This window comes from Delphinus delphis, chromosome 1, assembly GCF_949987515.2.
Source record: "Delphinus delphis chromosome 1, mDelDel1.2, whole genome shotgun sequence".
Lineage (NCBI taxonomy): Eukaryota > Metazoa > Chordata > Mammalia > Artiodactyla > Delphinidae > Delphinus > Delphinus delphis.
In genome coordinates, this window is record NC_082683.1 from 63,774,822 (window position 1) to 63,793,618 (window position 18,797).

Genomic DNA, 18,797 nt, shown 5'->3' on the forward strand with positions numbered 1-18,797 from the left:
GATTATCTAATTTGTTATGGAAATCTACATCTGTCATACTTTTACCACTTCACTGTATCCCCCTTTGTTCTTTTTGAAGAATAATTAGAAACACCAATACGACTTGCTCATTAGTTATCTGCAAATTAACAAGAAAAGGGAGAACTGATACCATGGATTTAAATAGACAGCTATTATTTTACAGAACATAAGGAAAATGCTACTAGCATTTTTTAGCAGTCCAGCATAGAAGCACAATGAACAACTGCTGTTGTAAAATATTTAATTTTGGGAAATTTACCATAGACTAATAAAATTAGAGAATTTTAAAAAGAAACACTTAAAAACTTGCATATATAACTGATGGGTATTAAAGAGAAATTTTGAATGGCATTAGTTACATTGTATTAAGTGAGCAATGTCATAATAAGTGAGACATTTATCTTTCTCGATTGAAAATACTATTGAAAATCGACTAAAATTTTACAAAGAATTTTTGTATCTTTTTACATTGTTCTTTATTTTTCAAATTCTACACCATGAATATGTATTAAATAGACTTAAAATGAATATATACCATTTCTGAATACTTTATGATCACAATTACTCAATTACATGCATCCTTTCTCTATTTCTCCTCTCTGCCCCCCATATATGTAAAGGCAAACACATTGAAAGTAAATACACAAAAATCTTACAATCTACTAGGAAGTTAATAAGAATGCTTAATTTCCCTTTTACAATTTATATTTTCTAAATTTTTATAAGAACATGAGTCACCAATATAATGGTGAAACTTTTATTTTGAAAAAAGAAATTGTTTTAACAAAATAAACAGGAAATATAATTAAATATATGAAAGCAGGCAAAGAAATTAATCAAAGAACACAGTGTCTTAATAAAAGTCAATAGCTGGGGCTGAAATTACTATTCTACGGTTGCCAGAGAAACTGAGAATGGCTTACAAATTGCTGTACTCAGGATATGAAACAATACAAGCAATGCCTTTGCAGTATTTCCTGCAATAAATTAAATCATTTTTCATTGTTCCTTTGATATCTGGATATGTAAGGAACCTTTAGGTGAGCCAACTCAACATGATTTAGGTTAAATTATGATCAAGAAGAGAAACATTTTAATCACTCTTTATATTTTTAGAAGATTTACAGACAAATCCATCTTGTGACATAGAGTACTTCTTTTATAGTATTATTTCAAAGTGCTTTAACTAAAAATAATGGCCATAAATCAAAATGACCATAGAATGTGATCTGGCATTGGTTCACGTTGTCATTCCATTGGGAACTTTAAGGATTAAATTCTTTTTCACAATTGCAGCTTTTGTTTTAGTATCTTGAAATCCTTCACAAGCTTTTTGAAAGGCAATTATATCATTAACAATCTTTTCTTCACAGTGTCCTTTATATATTTCTTGAGCCCTAAGAAGAAAAAAGTAAGGTAACAGAATAAGATACTTTTAAATGACTAAAACCATAACAATCAATCTAATTGTTAATTAAATGTCTTCAAAATAGATATATACCAAATGGGAAAAAGATAGAACTCCACTTATTGCTTAAAATATCATTATATCATTAAATAATATTCATCTTGGGCTAATATTTCTAAGTTTTCTATTAGCTATAACTGAGAATTTTTACAAACGCTGGCTTAGATTCCCAAAGAGGCATCTAACCAAACTATGCCATGACTTGCAGAACTTTTACTTAAGCCTCACTAAATCCAAGCTCTTTCTAGGACTCTACTATGGACTGAATTATGACCTCCACAAATTCAAATGTTGAAATCCTAACCCACAGTATCTTAGAATGTGACCGTATTTGGAGAAAGGCCTTTTAGAGGTGTCCTTATGAGAAGATGAAGGAACACCAAGGATGTGTATACACAGAACAAAGGCCATGTGAGGACACAGTGAGAAGGCAGGCATCTTCAAACCAAGGAGAGAGGCCTCAGGAGAAACCAAACCTGACAACACACCTCCATCTTGGACTTCTAGTCTCCAGAACTTGAGAAGACAAATTTCTGTTGCTTAGGTTACCCAGTCTGTGGTATTTTGTTATGGTATACCTAGCAGACTCTTATTAAGTTAGAGAAAGGTGAACCAGGTTACTCTGGCAAACCTGAGAAATGTCATGGGCCTTAGGAAAATTCATTCATTCATCCTCATTCATTCAAGAGTTATGTATTATAGTGCTTGGCACTATCCCTAGATCCTGGAAACATAAAGATAAATAAGACATGATATAATTTTGAGAAGCTTATAGAAAGTAAAGAGAAATAAAGGTATATGAACATATAAATGAAATACATATATTTATTTATATTTAAGTATACTCAGAAATGTGGACTTAGGGAGTGGAAGAGAGGCCTAAGTCTAGAAAGTCTGCAACTTATTGACTATGTGATTTTGGACAAGTTACTTAAGTTCTCTCTATCTCATTTTCTTCATCTTTAAAAAGGGAATAATTCAACTCATGGGGCTTAGTAAAGGACTAAATGAGTTAATACATTTAAAATCCTTAGAGGAGTACCTAACATTTAATAATTTATTCTGTTGTATGGATAACAGTAGCATTCATCAGGATAGGGAACTTAAGAGCAGCCAGATGGGAAGAAAGATTAGAATTTTATTTTGGTAATACTGAATTTAAAGAGCCTGGCTATCTATATGGAAATGCCTAGGGAGTTGAATACAAAGAAACAATGGCTTATGGTTAGGAGTACACATAGTGAAACCATTCTGCTTGGATTTGAAATACAGATCTGCAATTTACTGATTGATTTTTGGACAAGTTATTTAAGCTCTACATGCATCATTTCTTCACCTTTAAGAAGGGACAATCCAACTCATAGGGTTTAGTAGGGAGTAAATGAGCTAATACATTTAAAATCCTTAGAGGAAGGCTGGTATTTAATAATCACTCAATGAAAATTAGCTACAACTCGTTTGAAATAGGAGCTCTGGAGAGTAGTCATGTGTGGACATGCAACAGAGTAGAAGTCACAGAAAAATAGACCTTGCACATGTAATTAATTAATGGTACTAATTCAGTCTAAGACATTTATTGAAATAGCCCTCCTACAGATAACAATTATAAACTTGGACAAAATTTAAAAAACAAACTATTTAAAAGAATTGAAGAGTGAAAAACGTAATAATCTATTATATCAATATTTATATATACCAGAATCGAACAACTGGAAAATGAAATTAAGAAATTCCATTTACTATACCATCAAAAAATAAATACTTTGACATAAGTTTAATAAAAAGCATGCAAGGCCTATACCTGAATATGATAAAATATTGCTGAAAAAAAGTTAAAGAAAATTTAAATTAATGGAGAGTTATATCGTGTTCAAGGATTGGAAGACAATATTACTAAGATGTCAGTTCTCCCCAAATTAATATGTGAAGAGATTTTTGGGTAGAAATTAACATTTAAATTATTTTAAATATATATGTGATTAAATTTAGATTACCATTTATTTTAAATGTATTAACTTTAGGTAATTTGAATGTTTTAAAAGCTAATTGTACATGGAAATGCAAAGGTCCTGGAATAACAAAGCAATCGTAAGAAAGGAGAAAAAAAGAGTCTGTATTTTCCTATTGCTATAAAACAAACTATTATAAAATGTATTGGCTTACAACAACCACCATGTATTATCTCATAATTTCCATGGGTCAGAAGTCCAGGAACAGCATGGCTCAGCTGGATTTTCTACTTGGGTTCTTACAAGACTGAAATCAAGGTGTCAGCCAGGGCCACGGTTCTCATCCAGGTCTTGAGGTCCTCTTTCCAAGATTGCTGGTTGTTGTCAGAATTCATTTCCTTCTCACTTTTTCTACATGGCTCCCTTCATCTTTAGGTAAGCCGTGTCATGTCAAGTCTTTCTCCTACTTTGACTCCCTCTGACTTTCTCTCCTGCCTCTGCATTTCAAGGCTCATGCAATATGCTGCCCCCATCTGAATAATCCAGAATAATCTTCCTATTTTAAGGTCAACCCTCAATTACATGTGCAGAGTCCCTTTGCCATGTAAGGTAGCATATCCATGAGTGTAGTATTGATGGGGACAAGGGCAGGCTTCCCGAAGATATGCCACTCTGGAATGCGAATTATTTTGAGCTAAAAACGATCCAGGCCCCAAAGAACCTTTGAACTTCCCCCTTACTGCCTAAATGAAATTAAAATAGGGGGCCTGTGTCAGGAAGAAGCTGTCACCATAGTTACTAAAGTATTAGGCATTGTAGACAGGGAGGAACCTAGCAAAGCCCATTTGATCAAAGTGCCTTATTGTCTTAGGATGGCCCAGCAAACATGTTTTTACCAAACATTAACTATTTCTGTTCTTCCTGTGAATAACCTTACTTCCCCTTAAAGCCTCAGACCCTCACCTTCTTCTCCTTAGTCCAGAGTATATATATACCTTACCTTGCCTTGCTGACTTTGGAATACTTCATACTTACATGGATTCCCTTTGCACATGTAATACATTTGATTTTCTCCTGTTAATCTGCCTTATGCTATTTTACTTGCCAGCCAAAGGAACTAATAGGGGAAAGAGGGGAAATTTCCCCTCCCCCACCATCTCTTATCCTATTTTTAGTCCTAGGGATCAGGGCATGGTATCTTCTTGGGGGCCATAATTCTGCCTAGCACAGAGGTCTTGCATTACCCACTTCCAGGCTTACTAAGAGCAAAAACAGAGGGATTATTAGCTCTTAACAGGAAAATGGGAACCTAATCCTGAGACAGTAGAAAAGGAAATGAGGATAAATATAGGATATGTAGAATTTTATAGATAGGGAATTGGAAAATTGAACAAATTCAAGCTTGAAGGCCTAAAATTCCTTTGGGACAGAGTGACTTGTTGAGAAGGAAAGGTCAGAGGTTGTATGTGCATAGGAAGCTCTATAGTTGATGAGGTTTAAAATCACTTTTGTAGGTAATGGGAGAAAGAGCAAGCACCTGAGGGAGCAGCTAAAGTTGGAGGCCATAGAATTGATATCAGCATAAATCTACAAGTCACTGATGTCTTCTAGCCATTTTTACCTGAATACAAAAAATGAAGATAGATAATTGGATTGTTCCAAGGTAGGGGCTGAGGCGGTTAGTATGGTGGAGGCAATGAAAGAAAAAGACATCAGAGACACTGGGTGAAATGGAAAAAAGAATAATCGAATTAAAGAACCCTGGAAGCTACACTAGGAAGTCTATAAGAAAGGTTATTTGAGGGATGAGTGCCATAATATATTTGAAGAATACATGTGGTGAAAGTAAAGGAAAAAAAGAGTTGAAAAGATAAAGATTTTAGCCATAAGTAAATATATGAGTTTAAAATTTAAGAGGTGGTGCAGTTCCAAGTGATGAGGTGGCATTTATATGTCTATGGAAATGAGTTTAAAGGGTTCTGGGATCCAAAAATGTTTAGGTTAGGCAATTGGGAGGGTTGTTCTTCTGAATTTGGAAATTAACAGTGATAACGGCAGAAGCTGGATAAAGAAAAGCTTTATATATCAGGATATAAGGACCACAGGGAATGAAGAGGGTAGTCAAGAAGGTCAATTGATGACAAAAATAAGGACAAGAAGAAGATGATGTAATTGGATAACTGACTTAGGTGCCAGATCTTCCAAGTTAAATGATACTCTACTTCAAAATGTACACGATGCTGTTCTGCCCTGAGCAGTGTCATCACTTTTTTCAAGTAGGGACAAGAATATTTGGGGAAACTTATGACCAGCTTTTACCTGATATAGAAATTCTTTCATTTTAAAGTCTCTTTTTAATTCATTCTTAAACACTCCTATGGGTATTTTATCAATTTCCTAAACTAGAGCTTTATGGTTCCCCTTTCTTCATTCATTTTTCCTCATTCCAGAGCAGGATCAAGAAGTTATATTCTCAGTAATGACTTCACTAGTTATTGAGATTCACCAGAATGCTTTTAGGTGAAGTGTTTGATACGTTAATGAAGAATCAAATGGCAGAAAAAGAACTGAGAAACTTCTGAAGTCTCTAGACAGATTTTACTTTTTTGAGTCACAGCTCTTTTCTGCACATTGATAATCTTTATTTGAAAACATTTATAATAAAACTCAGTAATGCCTTTTAGGATACATTATTGACATAACCAGAACATTGCCTTATTCCTGTGTACTCTCAAGGATAATATCTGTGCAGCAGCTTACAAGAGAAGATAATTCAGTTAATACACATTAGGAAGCTCACTTGACTCTGTATCCTCTACAGATTAATGATGGCCAGACATTCAATTTGCTGTAATAAAACTAAGCTGCTTAAAAATTTTCTTTAACATTGATTTGTGCTAGACTTACATTTTGATATACCAGACTAGCTTTCATTCTCTTTTCCAAAATATATATTTTCTATTACATTATAAAAAAAATTATTTCCAAAATCTTTCCCTCTCTCTCTCTCTCTCTCTCTCTCTCTCTCTCTCTCACACACACACACACACACACACACACACACACACACACACACAAAGTATACATTAAGGAAAATGTTTTTAAATTTTGGAGGAGAAAAATATATTTTTCATACTTAAAAAGATATTATATAAAGTACCTCAGTAAATAGTTTTAAATTTGCTTATCGTTAGGAAAAGACAAATGCTTTCTTCCTATTTTACACTCCTTTCTAGTACAGACTACTTTTTTTAAACAATAGCATTTTAAAATGTAAATGAAATAAGCAGTTATAATGATCTTTAAGTATTTCTAGATAAGCCTTAAACATACGTATTTACAGTTTGGTCACTTAAAATATAACCAGGATAAAACTGGCTAATAAGCTTCAATCTAATATCAGAAGAAAAAAGAAAAAAGAAAAAAAAAAACTATGTGAAAGACACACAAGGGTAAAAAAGGGTAAAATAAAATTACTGGGGGTCCTGTCTGGTGTACCCTTTAGAATTATCTGTGTCTTTTCATCTCTTTGAGCTATTTTACAACTCTATAAACTGAGGAAGAGGATGACCAAACCTCTAGAAACTTGATGGAGAAGACAGGTGACAGATCTCTATGACAACCTTACCCTTGTTTACTGTGCTTTTCCTGGTAACCTCTCATAATTGGTTCTCCGTCCTCAACACCTCCTTTTGTCTTTAGCTGAAGATGGTATTTAAGGTGATGGCTTCAGCTACTTGGGGGAGTTACTCAGTTTTCCTGGGTCTCTCCCACGTGTAGATGTTATTAAACTTTTGTTTGATTTTCTCCTGTTAATCTGTCTCACATCCATTTAGTTCTTAAACCAGCCAGGAGAACCTAGAAGGCAGAGGAAAATTTTTTCCTCCCCAGCAACGTAAAAGCTTCTATTATATCAAAACTGTACTTACCTAATTTCCTTCATTTGTTTAAGTAAATCCTTTTGATATTTTTCAGTTGCCAGTTTTTGCTGAACAATTAGGCTCTTCTCTTTTAAGACAGCCTGCTTCTTCTTCAATCTGTCAATTTTAGTCATTGCTTTGGTCAAAAGAGTGCGCTCATTATTTAATTTTTGAATTAATAAACGGTCTTTAGCCTTTTGTTGTTTTTCTTCCAGAAACAGGACTCTCCTCTCTTTTACTTTCTCAAGGTAGTTGGATCTGTCCTGCCGAAGTCGTTGTAAACCATTCTGAATGGTCTTATTATCTCTTGCAGTTAGTTTATGCGTAGCATGTATTTTCTTATTTAAATTTTCTTGAATAGTTATTCTAACTCGTTCTTTGGCCACTTGTGCCACGCTTACAGCTGTTACTTTATTTTTATAGCTTGCCTGCTTCTTTTGTTCTGAGCAATATTTATCAATATCATAAAGTGCTTGGAGTTTCATACCAGTTCTTTGTGTTGTAAGAAACTCTCTTCTTACACTCTTCTCCAACAGCATGTCTTTTATTTTAATTACTGGTTTTTGATGAGTGGTAGAAAGTGGCTCGGTATACATAGGAAAATAATCTTGTTCTTTTGCTTTCAATAATGCAGTATACCTCAGTGAATCTGAAGTATGTACTGGTAGTTTGAACACTGATATCCTAAAATCGACATCCAATTCTTCATCCTTAATTTTATCTTCAGACTCTTTCTGACCTACATCACACAGCAGACAAATATAATCCATTATACAAGTGTTAAGCACAGTTTATTTTCTGTCCCAATTGTTTTGAAAGCCACATTAATAAAATTGACAAGAACCAGTTATTTACTTTATTAAGGGGCATTTTTCCCAACTGATATTCCTTTTCAATTTGTGATTTAATCGTGATTTTTGGAGAGAAAAATCACTATTGGAATATTTTAACAAAGAAATGCACTGATTCCTATATTTCCTTTATTATCTCTCACAATTATTTAACTTGCACTGACTCAATAGCAGCATTTTACCTTATACTTATTACTTAATCATACGTATTATTTTTACATATAGTTATTATTATCTCATATTTGCAAAGGACTTTGTAATTCATTTTACCTTATTTTTCTTAACTCTGGTGGAAACTAATAGCTGCCTTAAAAATTGCTTTTCCCTTCATTGGATACTCAAAGAAATGAAATCTCTCAGCCTCCTTTGCTATTATGTGTGGCTGTGAGACTAAGTCTTCTCTAGGACATTGTCAGCAAAAGTTATATGTGTCATTTCTGGTCCAAGGCTATTAAGAAACAAATGTGCTTCCTCTATATTTTCTTTCTTCTTCTGACCCACTGCACAGAGATTAGGATAAAGTGCTAGAAGATGGTAGATCTGCAAGGTAGAAGGACTCTGGCTCCCTGAATCCCTGCTTGAAAAAGTACTCGCTGACCAGGATTATCCAACTTGGACTCTTATGGAAGCCAGAAATAAAAGGTAATTATATTTGATCAATATATGTTTCTGGGTTTATTTGTTATCAGAGGCAAGCTATCCAATATAAAAACCTGAATCACATTGTTGTTCATTATTTATTTCCTGACAAACCAGTTGATGAATTTAGGACCAGGTGGCAAATACAGGTAAAAAAAGAATGCTTATTAATCTTCAGAAAATATGTTTCCCGTGTTTGACTGATTCCCTCTCTCTATTGAAATTGAATCTCTGCTAACTCTAGTCTATGAGGGTTTCATCTTTTCTAATCTTTTAATCTTCTATTAGAAGACTCTCAAAGTTTTTATATGTCATAATGCCAAATCTGATGGTGGAACATTTATGGAAGTCAAGGTGACCATGAAGAAGGGCAGAACCTGTGGGCTAGTCAGGCAGTAGGAAAGAAGTGAACAGGTAGGATTTTCACTTGAGGCCACAGGAATATTAACAGTAGAAAAGGAAGCAGAGCCTAGAGCAAAGTAGAAAAACAAGGCTAGCAAGTGAAAGCCGAAGTGTCCAAATATAAAGCATTAAGAGTTTGAGTCCAAAGCAAGGCACTAGAGACTCAGAGGAATGAAAGCCAGAATTTCAAGTCTAGAGTAAACAGGGTGTGGTCTGGAACAACTACCTAGAAAAGGTACTCTTATGGGTAAATTTAATTTTATGTGTAAACCTTGACATGGGAAACCTGGTCAAGAATAAAAGATCAGGGATAGAAAACACAACACTAAAATGTTCCTAAAGGTTCTGGTTTGTGTGGAGTGAGGGAGTTTTCTCATACCACCAAAGGATGCTCTGACACAAGCTGGGTGTCCTACAATTCAACTTAATTCTGATACTACCTACCTGGAGATAGGATCAGATTCCACAGGTTAAGAGCTCAGTCCTACCATCCTGCCCTCCCCCCTCTCTCTTTGGATGCTAATTGCAAGTCTAAGATAGGAGGGAAGGGGGCAGGGCACAACCTTTAAAAGAATGCCACAGTACATGAGGATACACAAAAACTGGTTAGAACCTACTAGGCCCAAGATGGCTTAAGACTGGACTTCCAGGGGCTTCCCTGGTGGCGCAGTGGTTGAGAGTCCGCCTGCCGATGCAGGGGACACGGGTTCGTGCTCTAGGTCTGGGAGGATCCCACATGCCGCAGAGCGGCTGGGCCTATCTTGAGCCTCATTATACGCTCACTGTAATACATCAGCATGCTAAATGACGCTCCCACAGGCGCCATGACAGTTCCTAGGCTAACCATAAAAGGCCAAAAAGTGGGCAGTGGCCTAATTCTTGGAAATCGCTGCCCCTTCCCCAAATAGTTGGAATAATCCTCTCACTTGTTAGCCTATGATATTACCCAGCCCATAAAGCTAACAACCCTATATCCTGGGGCCTCTTGCCTTCTGAGACAGCCCACACTCTGTCTATGGAGTGTATCTCTCTCTGAATAATTCTGCTTTCACTGTATTTCTGCTCGCTCTTGAATGCTTTCCTGTGCAAATCCAAGGAACCTCACTTGGCGGTCTGTCCCAAGGACTTGCCCAAGACCTGGGATGTGACCATTCTCTTGCACCCCATTTCCTGCAACAAGTCCATCTTATCATGTGTGCTTCTGACCAACCAGCTATAGATTGGAGGTTCCAACAACCCTCTCCTTGGTATCAATTAATTTGCTAGAGCAGCTCACAGAACTCAGACAAACATTTAAGTTAGTAAATTACTGGTTTGTTATAAAAGGATATAACTCAGGAACAACCAGAGGGAAGAGATGCATAGGGCAAAGGACTGAAAAAGGGTGAGAAGCTTCCATGCTCTCTCTCTAAGCACATCACTCCCCCTGAATCTCCATGTGTTCACCAATCTGGAAGCTCTCTGCACCCAGTCCTTTTGGAGTTTTATGGAGGCTTCATTACGCAGGTGTGATTGATCAAATCACTGGCCTTTGAAAACTGAACTCAATCCAGCTACTCTTCCCTCCCCAGAGGTCAGGTTTGGGATTGAAAGTTCTAACCCTCTAATCATGTGGTTGATTCCCCTGGAAACCAGCCCTCATCCTTAGATGAGTTCCAAAAGTCACCTCACTAACATAACAAAAGACGTCTTTGTTGCTCTGCTCTCATCACTTAGGAAGCCTCAGGAGCTCTATGCCAGAACTGGGGACAAGGACCAAATATATCTTTCTTGTTATAAATCACAACATCACAGTTACCAATACATATATGTTTGTCCCTTAATAGTTTAATGTAAGTAAGTCTTCCCTCCTTGGTGAAACTGGAGGCTCTTTGAAGATAGAAGCTGTACTTCATTGTGTATACTAACTATAATTACTTTTTGGCTGATGATTGACATTTTTCTCAGTGGTTGCTTGAACATAATCCCATTAGCACTTTTAAAAACCTCCCAGTTTCCTTCTCTGCTTCAAGATATCACTCACTGCTATACAATTCATCTTTTAAAACTAGGACTCTAATCATGTCATGCCTTCCACCCAGACGAAGGAAAACAAAACCTTCATGGTCCTTTACAGTTAAGCTTAGGATCCTATATTATAGGAGAAGAGCTCCATTTTTCCCCCCCTATACATCTGCCACATCTTTCCATCTTTGGGCTTTTGCTTATGTTATTTAATGTTTTGTCCAGTATGTTGTTTTCCCTATTTACGTAAGTTCACATTCTATGCATTTTTCAAGGTCTCTTCACATGTCACTTTTCTTTATTCTTTAAATAAGAGTGGATAGTTTTTAAATTCTCATATCACTTCCTTCCTTATAGAATTTACCACACATTTCATTGATATTAAAGCTCTATGTAGTAATTCTTTGCCATAGTAGCAAGTTAGATATAATTTCCTTAGTGGTAGGGACTGTACTTTTCTTTTTTTTTTTCATCCTCCATTCTTAGTATTTTGCAGAGAGTAGGGTTTTCTTTTTAGGGGGCTAGTGGGCTTAACTAAATAGTAAATGCCAATAAATATATTTGTTGGATGGATGAGTAGATGAATGAACGAGTGAATCTGTTGCTCAAGATCAATGTCCTTTGCATAGTGGTGAAAGCCTAAAATCTGGAGACAATTTGGCTGGATTTGAATCTAGTTCTACTATTTACTAAGTGTAGGCAAGTTATTCGATTCTCTGGGCTTCAGTCTGATAACTGTGGATGATAATACCCAATTTATAGGGTTCTAACAGGATTAAGTGAATTAATAAAATGAAAAAAGCCTGATAAAGTATAATATATAATTATTAGAGCAGGGCCTGACAAAGAGTAAGAACAATATGTTATTGTTTTTTTCATTATATTTGATATGGAAAACAAGGAGTTTATCTTATCTCTTTAATTCCATCAATGGCATAGTGTTCAAATAGCCACATAATTTAGTAATGACTGGGGAAAATACAGCAAAGCATTTTATCACACCCCTCAACATCCACTGGACAGTTAACACAGAACATACAGGAAAGGCTTCTTTGTATGTATATTTTGTTTCAGGACTTTATAATTCATCTCATTCATTACAGTAAAAACAGAAGTCAAGTGATGGAAATGTTCTCATATTTCCATAACCAAATTTATAAACTTGTCTGTATATTCATGCATCTTCTTCTACCCTGATACAATGAAGGAAGCATCCCTTCTTTCAGCAGAGGCCAAATTCTTTACATGTGCTTTGGTCCCATCCCCCTTTAGCTTCGCTTCTGCAATTATCCTAACTCTCTCCTTTATCATCCCCTCACTACTGGATCATTCACAGCCATGTTTAAACTACCATAATCACCTCTACCACCACCAATGCAAGAACAACAAGACTCCCTTGACCCTCATTGCCCTCTAGCTACTATTCCATTTTTCCTGTTTGATTTCAGAGTGAAAACTACCATGAGAGTTGTCTCCCTGTACTATGCCCTTTTATTCACCTTTTATTAATTTTTCAATTTATCAATTTTTTATTTATATATGGATTTCAACTCTACTGTACTCACCCACCTGTTGAAACTCTCCCTAACAAAAGCTTCTATGGTGATAAATACAAGGGACACATTTTTTCTGTTCTAATCTTTCTTGAACTCTCAATGGCATTTAACACAGCTGATCATTTCTCCTCCTTCAAATCTTTTTTTTTCCATATTTTCTGATTTCCAGATTCTCTAAAGCTCTCCTGATATCCTGAAGATATCTCTTTTTTTTTTTCCCTATGTTGTTTAAAATTCTCCTGATTTTTCTTCCAGCTTTCTGATGACTTCTTCTTAGTTTTGTTTTCAGACTCTTTCTTTTCACCAAATTTCTGGAGTAGTTGAGGACTTGATACTAGGTCCCCTTCCCATCTCTATTTTCTCTTCTGAAGTGAATCACGTTCATGGCTTTAAATATCAATCTCTATGCTGATAACTTTCAAATTTATCATTTCCACTTGGAAGTCTTATATTTTTCAAACTTGGCACATTCAAAACACATTCAAAAGATCTCAGTTGCTACCAATAATTAATTCCCTCTAAAATCAGCCCTTTATCTCAACAAATAACACCTAATAGTTTATTCATATTATCGATCAGTCTTGTAGAGTTTACCTCAAAAACATAGCCAGATTAACTGATTCTGTTCTTCCATTTCCTTGCTATCACCCTAATTCAGGTTTCTATCAACTCTTACTTTGACTATTTGCAATGTCTTCTTAAGTAGTCTCTGCGTTTCCCAACACACAATTTCCCACACAGTGATGAAGCCATAATAATCTCTTGAAATTGTGTCTTTAAAGATCTATGGCTTCCATATGCCTTCATGATAAAATTCAAATTACTTGTCATGGCCTATAAAGCCTTGCATGCTTTTATACTTGTTTACTTACCTAATATAATCTTCCAACTACAATTTATCATTTTCTTTAATATTGATTACCTCATAAGAAAGATATTACTGATCACCAATCATAACAATACAGTTAATATTTACTGAATGGTTGCTACACGTCAAATTGTTCTGAGTCCTTTAAACAAATTATCTCATTTAGTCCTCTTACCAATCTTATGAGGTAAGTACTGTACTGTTTTTATCCCCATTTTCAGATAAAGGAACTGAGGCTTAAAGAAGTAGTCAACTGTTGAAGTAAGATCCTAACATCTACCTAACATCTGGCAAAAAACAAAACAAAACAAAACAATCCTGAGGACTCTGGAGAATGTTCAAAAGCAAGTAGTTTTTAAGAGTGTGTTTAAAAAAAGTCAACATTCTTATAACAGAATCCAGAGGATTATGTAACATTTGCAATGCCAACAATATAACCCAAAACACATACTATTAATGAAAATTTTTTCATGAAAGATAGCACTTCATATAAAATACACAACTCATGCAACCACACCTGCCATTTAGGCTCCTCCTTTCTGTAGTCTCTGTGAAGTGGTACAATATTAAGTAGATTGTGCTAAATTAAGGATTTATATTATAATCCCTAGAGAAAATAAATACATAAGGTGAAGAGGTTCAATGAAAAATCCAACAGATAAATTAAAATGGATTATAAAATGTATTTGAATAATCAAAAAAACAGGAAAAAAAGAAACAGAGAAACAAAAACTGAAGACATATACAAACCAGAGCAGAAAACAAGTAAAATGGTCCTGATCTAATAAGATTAATGTCCTTAAAAGAAGAGATACCAGACAGCTTACTTTCTCCACCTCTCCATGCACACAGACTAAAATGGCCACATAAGCACACAGCAAGATGTCTGGCGTGTACAAGCCAGAATGAGAGGCCTCCCTAAAAATGACCATGCTAGCACCCTGATCTTGGATTTCCAGCCTCCGGAACTGTGAGAAGATAAATTTCTGTTGTTTAAGCTCCCCATTCTGTAGCATTTTATTATTGAAGCACGAGAAGACCAATACAAAAGGAGTACTCTCTCTTCTGAATTTCTAAGCACAGTTCCCCAGCTGGTGTGATGTGGCAGACTAGTGAGCTGTTAATGAATAACGGAGTGCCCAGAGACACTGATCACCCTGGTGGAGAGTGGAGTTACTACAGCCTCTAGGCACCCCTTTGCCATAAGTTTTATCTAGAGCCTTTGGAGTCAAGTGTGATCTGACACTACTCTACAGTCATGGCAATAGAATGGGGCTCAGGAGGCTTTCTATCACTTGAAAATGTACTTGAGCAGTGAGTTACTGTGTGTGGTGCTATTTACTATTGACAAGAGACTCATGAAATAGGTGCATAATATGGCACATAGCCCAAGGTGCGGCTGATCTGGGGTAGTGGCTCTCAAATCCAGACTATAGTCATCCCTCCGTATCCACAATGGGTTGATGCTCATGTCCCTTACGTAAAACGGTGTAGTATTTGCATATAACCTATGCACGTACTCCTGAATCATCTATAGATTACTTAAAATACCTAACACAAGGTAAATGCTATGTAAATAGTTGCCTGTGAGTAGCAAATTCAAATTTTGTTTTTTCAAACTTTCTGGAAATTTTTTTCTGAATATCTTAGATCGAGTTGGTTAAATCTGTAGATGTGGAACTGTCAGATATGGAGGGCTGACTATACACGTATATCAGATACTTCAATCCATTTTTGGTTGATAAACATTTTTAATGACATACTTCCTAGAAGCAGAATGGCTTTTCTTCTGTAAATTAGAGTTTCATCATAATTTTGAAATATAGGATGATATAAAAATTCAATTAGATTTGAAGTCCATTCACATTTTCACACACATACAATCAAGTTTATACTTGTCAATGAAAGAAATGGGAAAATAAATTCTTGCACAGAATCTTTCAACTATTGGAAATGTCTGAAAGTAAAGTAAAAAGTTTTATATTTTTATCAGTTATTCAGCCTAAATTACTTGTTATTGGAGACGATGAAGACTTAAAAATGATTATAATTAAAACTTGGTATATTAAATACCTATTGCTACTTAACGAATTACTCTAAAACATAAAGGCTTTAAAACAATAAACTTTTATTATTTCAGTTTCTTTAGGGTAAAAATGCAAGAGTAGTCTAGCTGGGTGGCTGAGGCTCAGAGTTTCCCAATGATATTATAATTAAGATGTCAGCCAGGGTTGCAGGCATCCAAAGGCTTGACTGCAGTTGGAGGATTCCATTCCAAGTCTGCTCGTTCACCTGACTATTGACAAATGTCTAAGTTTCTTACTGGCTGTTGGTTGAAGGCCTCAGTTCCTTGCTGTGGGTCTTTCAAAATAACTACTTGGTATACATATGTGTTCTTCTGACATGGCAGCTGACTTTCCCCCGATCAAGTGATCTAACAGAGAGCCCAGAGCAGGACAAAATATCTTCTGTGATGAGTCTTACGAGTCACATATCATCTCTTTTGCCATATTCTATTCTTTATATTTAAGTCCCTAAGTCCACCCCACAAGGGGAGGAGAATTAGGCTCCACTTTTTGAAGGGAAGAGTATCAGTGGATTTGTGGACATATTTTAAAAATCACTGCATCTTGTGTAAATATTTTATGTTCATGGAATTCAAGCTCAAGTCCAACAATGAGATGGTTTTAAAGACATTATTTATAAGTTTTATATAAACTCAAAATTTGATATCTAATATTTTATATTCTATTTTTATTACTGTAATTAGATAATTTAAACAATAAATTTTCTACTAATTACAAACTCTCTCTCATTTTAACCTAGCACACTTTACAAATATTATTATTATTGATTTGTGCCATAACTGGAAGCACTGTCTTATAGCAGTGGGACAAAATCCACTCAGATAGTTCATAAAGAATTCTGCTTGTGCTATAGCTGCGCATCTTAACTCTTTTAGTAAGTTTTAGTTTTTAAAGGATAGGGGATATGTTATATATATCTTTATATCCTCTACTACAGTTAGCATAGTGTTCTGCATTTTTGGTATACAATTTTAAAAATTCAACTATTTATTAAATATAAGTATTATATACAAAACTAGAATTTAAAAAATACATGTGAAATGACTTTTAAATGTATTAATTTTTCTCAGAGACAGTTTGTGTTTTATAAGGAAGTCAAGAGTTCCACTACAAGATTTAAGTATAGCAGAGGGATGACCAATTTGAATTATCTGATATATACTTTCCTCATCATGTTAACTTATTCTTTCTTTTCCATTTTTCCCTTCTACTGACATCTTTTTTTCCGCTTAACAGCATTTTTGCTTCACCTGTGTATTACCTGACAATGGCATCAAGGTTCTTTATTAGATCCAGCTGACAGCATTAAGAGCCAAACAGTGACTATAATAATCTAGGAGGTTGCAAAGTGAACTTTCCATACAAGCAAGTATAAGGTCTACATGTATAACAGCTTTGTATTGGTGACATTTTCCCTGCTTCTTTTATATTATTACAAGACAAAAATAATAATCACAAAAGTCACTTATATACAAGTTCAAATCTGTGAGGCAGATTGGTGATCTGAGCAGCTTCTATATAACCTGGAGTGACTTGATATCCAGTAAGAACTTGTCAGTAACAATAGGCCCCAAAATGGCATTCTTTTTTGTGAATTAGGGAATTGACAATAAATATAATCCAAATGAAAAGGCCTGAAGGTCACCTATCTAATATATATAAGGCAAGCAATACTATAAGGGGCAACACCTTTGAATATGAAGGGCATTGACATAAAATATTGCAAACAAACTGTCAAAACACAGTTCAAATAGAAAAGGAAAAACATGACATGAGGAAGTTTTGGTACTGCATCTCTGACCCAAACTTACCATAGGAAAATGCCTAGAGATAGATTGTTGCATATTTCCTAAACATTGCTTGACACTGTTATGGAGTTAATCCTTTACCTAAACTGCTGAGTCACATAAGAAAATAATTTATATAACTCTATTTAACGCTCCTCCTTTGTATAACAATTTTTTTCAGAAAAAAAATTAGAACTGGCTACTTGAATTACAGGCTTAAAAAGGACAATTACTTGGCCATTGATTTAAAGAACTGTCATAAGATTGAAGAAAATAAGGTATTAACATAGTTTCTAGTTGCACACTTAACCTGAAAGACAAGAGCAGGGTATCAGAACCATGACTGGGTACACACATAGGTGTTCTCAGAAACCCCTGGTTGAATTTTTAAATGACAAGAAGCTCTTTAACACTCACCATTAAATTATTATTTATGCTTCCTCCATATAAAATGAGATGTTTAACAAATTGTAGCTATTAAGCAAATAACATGAAAATCTGAAACCCAAGCAAAATTCATGCTAGGTTTTTTTTTTTTTCTTTAATGCTGCTACAAAAAATGGAAAGGAATCTGTCCATTAAGCAATCCTTTAATAAAATTATGGAGTCACATTTGGATGTCATGCCTGCCAATGATTTCTGTTCCAAAATATGTAGTAAAATGGCCTAAAGACCTTCACACTTAGAGAAACTCCATTGCAAGGAAGTCTTTTATATCTAACACATCACCCCACTTTAAAAAATAAAAAGCAAATAACACTCAGGGTCCAAATATACTCAGAAGCTTTTCTGTTTCTTTGTTTTCTCTTTCTTTTGCTATTTCTTAAGCAGAGGGCTAAAAGGAGTGCACACACACACAAAATGATGAAATGTTTAATACTGTTTTGGTAGATAATAGAGGGCATAAAATAGCTCTCTGTCTTAGTGTCTTAAAATGTCTTAGTACTTATTTTAAAAGTACATAGTTAGTTTATCATGTTGCTTTTTAGCATTCTTTTCTTTCAACTTGAAGAACTCCCTTTAGCCATTTTCTTGTAAGGCAGGTCTAGGGGTAATAAACTCCCACAATTTTTCCTCTAATATCAGGAACAAAGTAAGGATGTCATCCTGTCCAAAATAGTACTGGAAGTCCTAGCCAGAGTAATTAGAGAAGAAAAAGAAATAAAAGGCATCTAAAATCAGAAAGGGAGAAGTTAAATTTTCCCTATTTGCAGAAGACATGATTCTGTATCTAGAAAACTCTAA

General features: G+C 35.0%; 1 protein-coding gene across 1 annotated transcript in view; it reads right to left on the reverse strand.

Annotated features, from left to right (window-relative positions):
- Nucleotides 1–288: 288 nt before the first annotated feature.
- The window catches only part of LRRIQ3 (leucine rich repeats and IQ motif containing 3), a 234,601-nt gene continuing 216,092 nt past the window's right edge, over nt 289–18,797 (reverse strand). Inside the window, exons 8-9 of the mRNA XM_060005966.1 lie at nt 7,368–8,097; nt 289–1,418 (exon numbers count right to left, since the gene is read on the reverse strand). Coding sequence (XP_059861949.1) covers nt 1,262–1,418; nt 7,368–8,097 — 887 coding nt within the window. The 3' untranslated portion in view covers nt 289–1,261. The remainder of the gene's footprint in view (nt 1,419–7,367; nt 8,098–18,797) is intronic.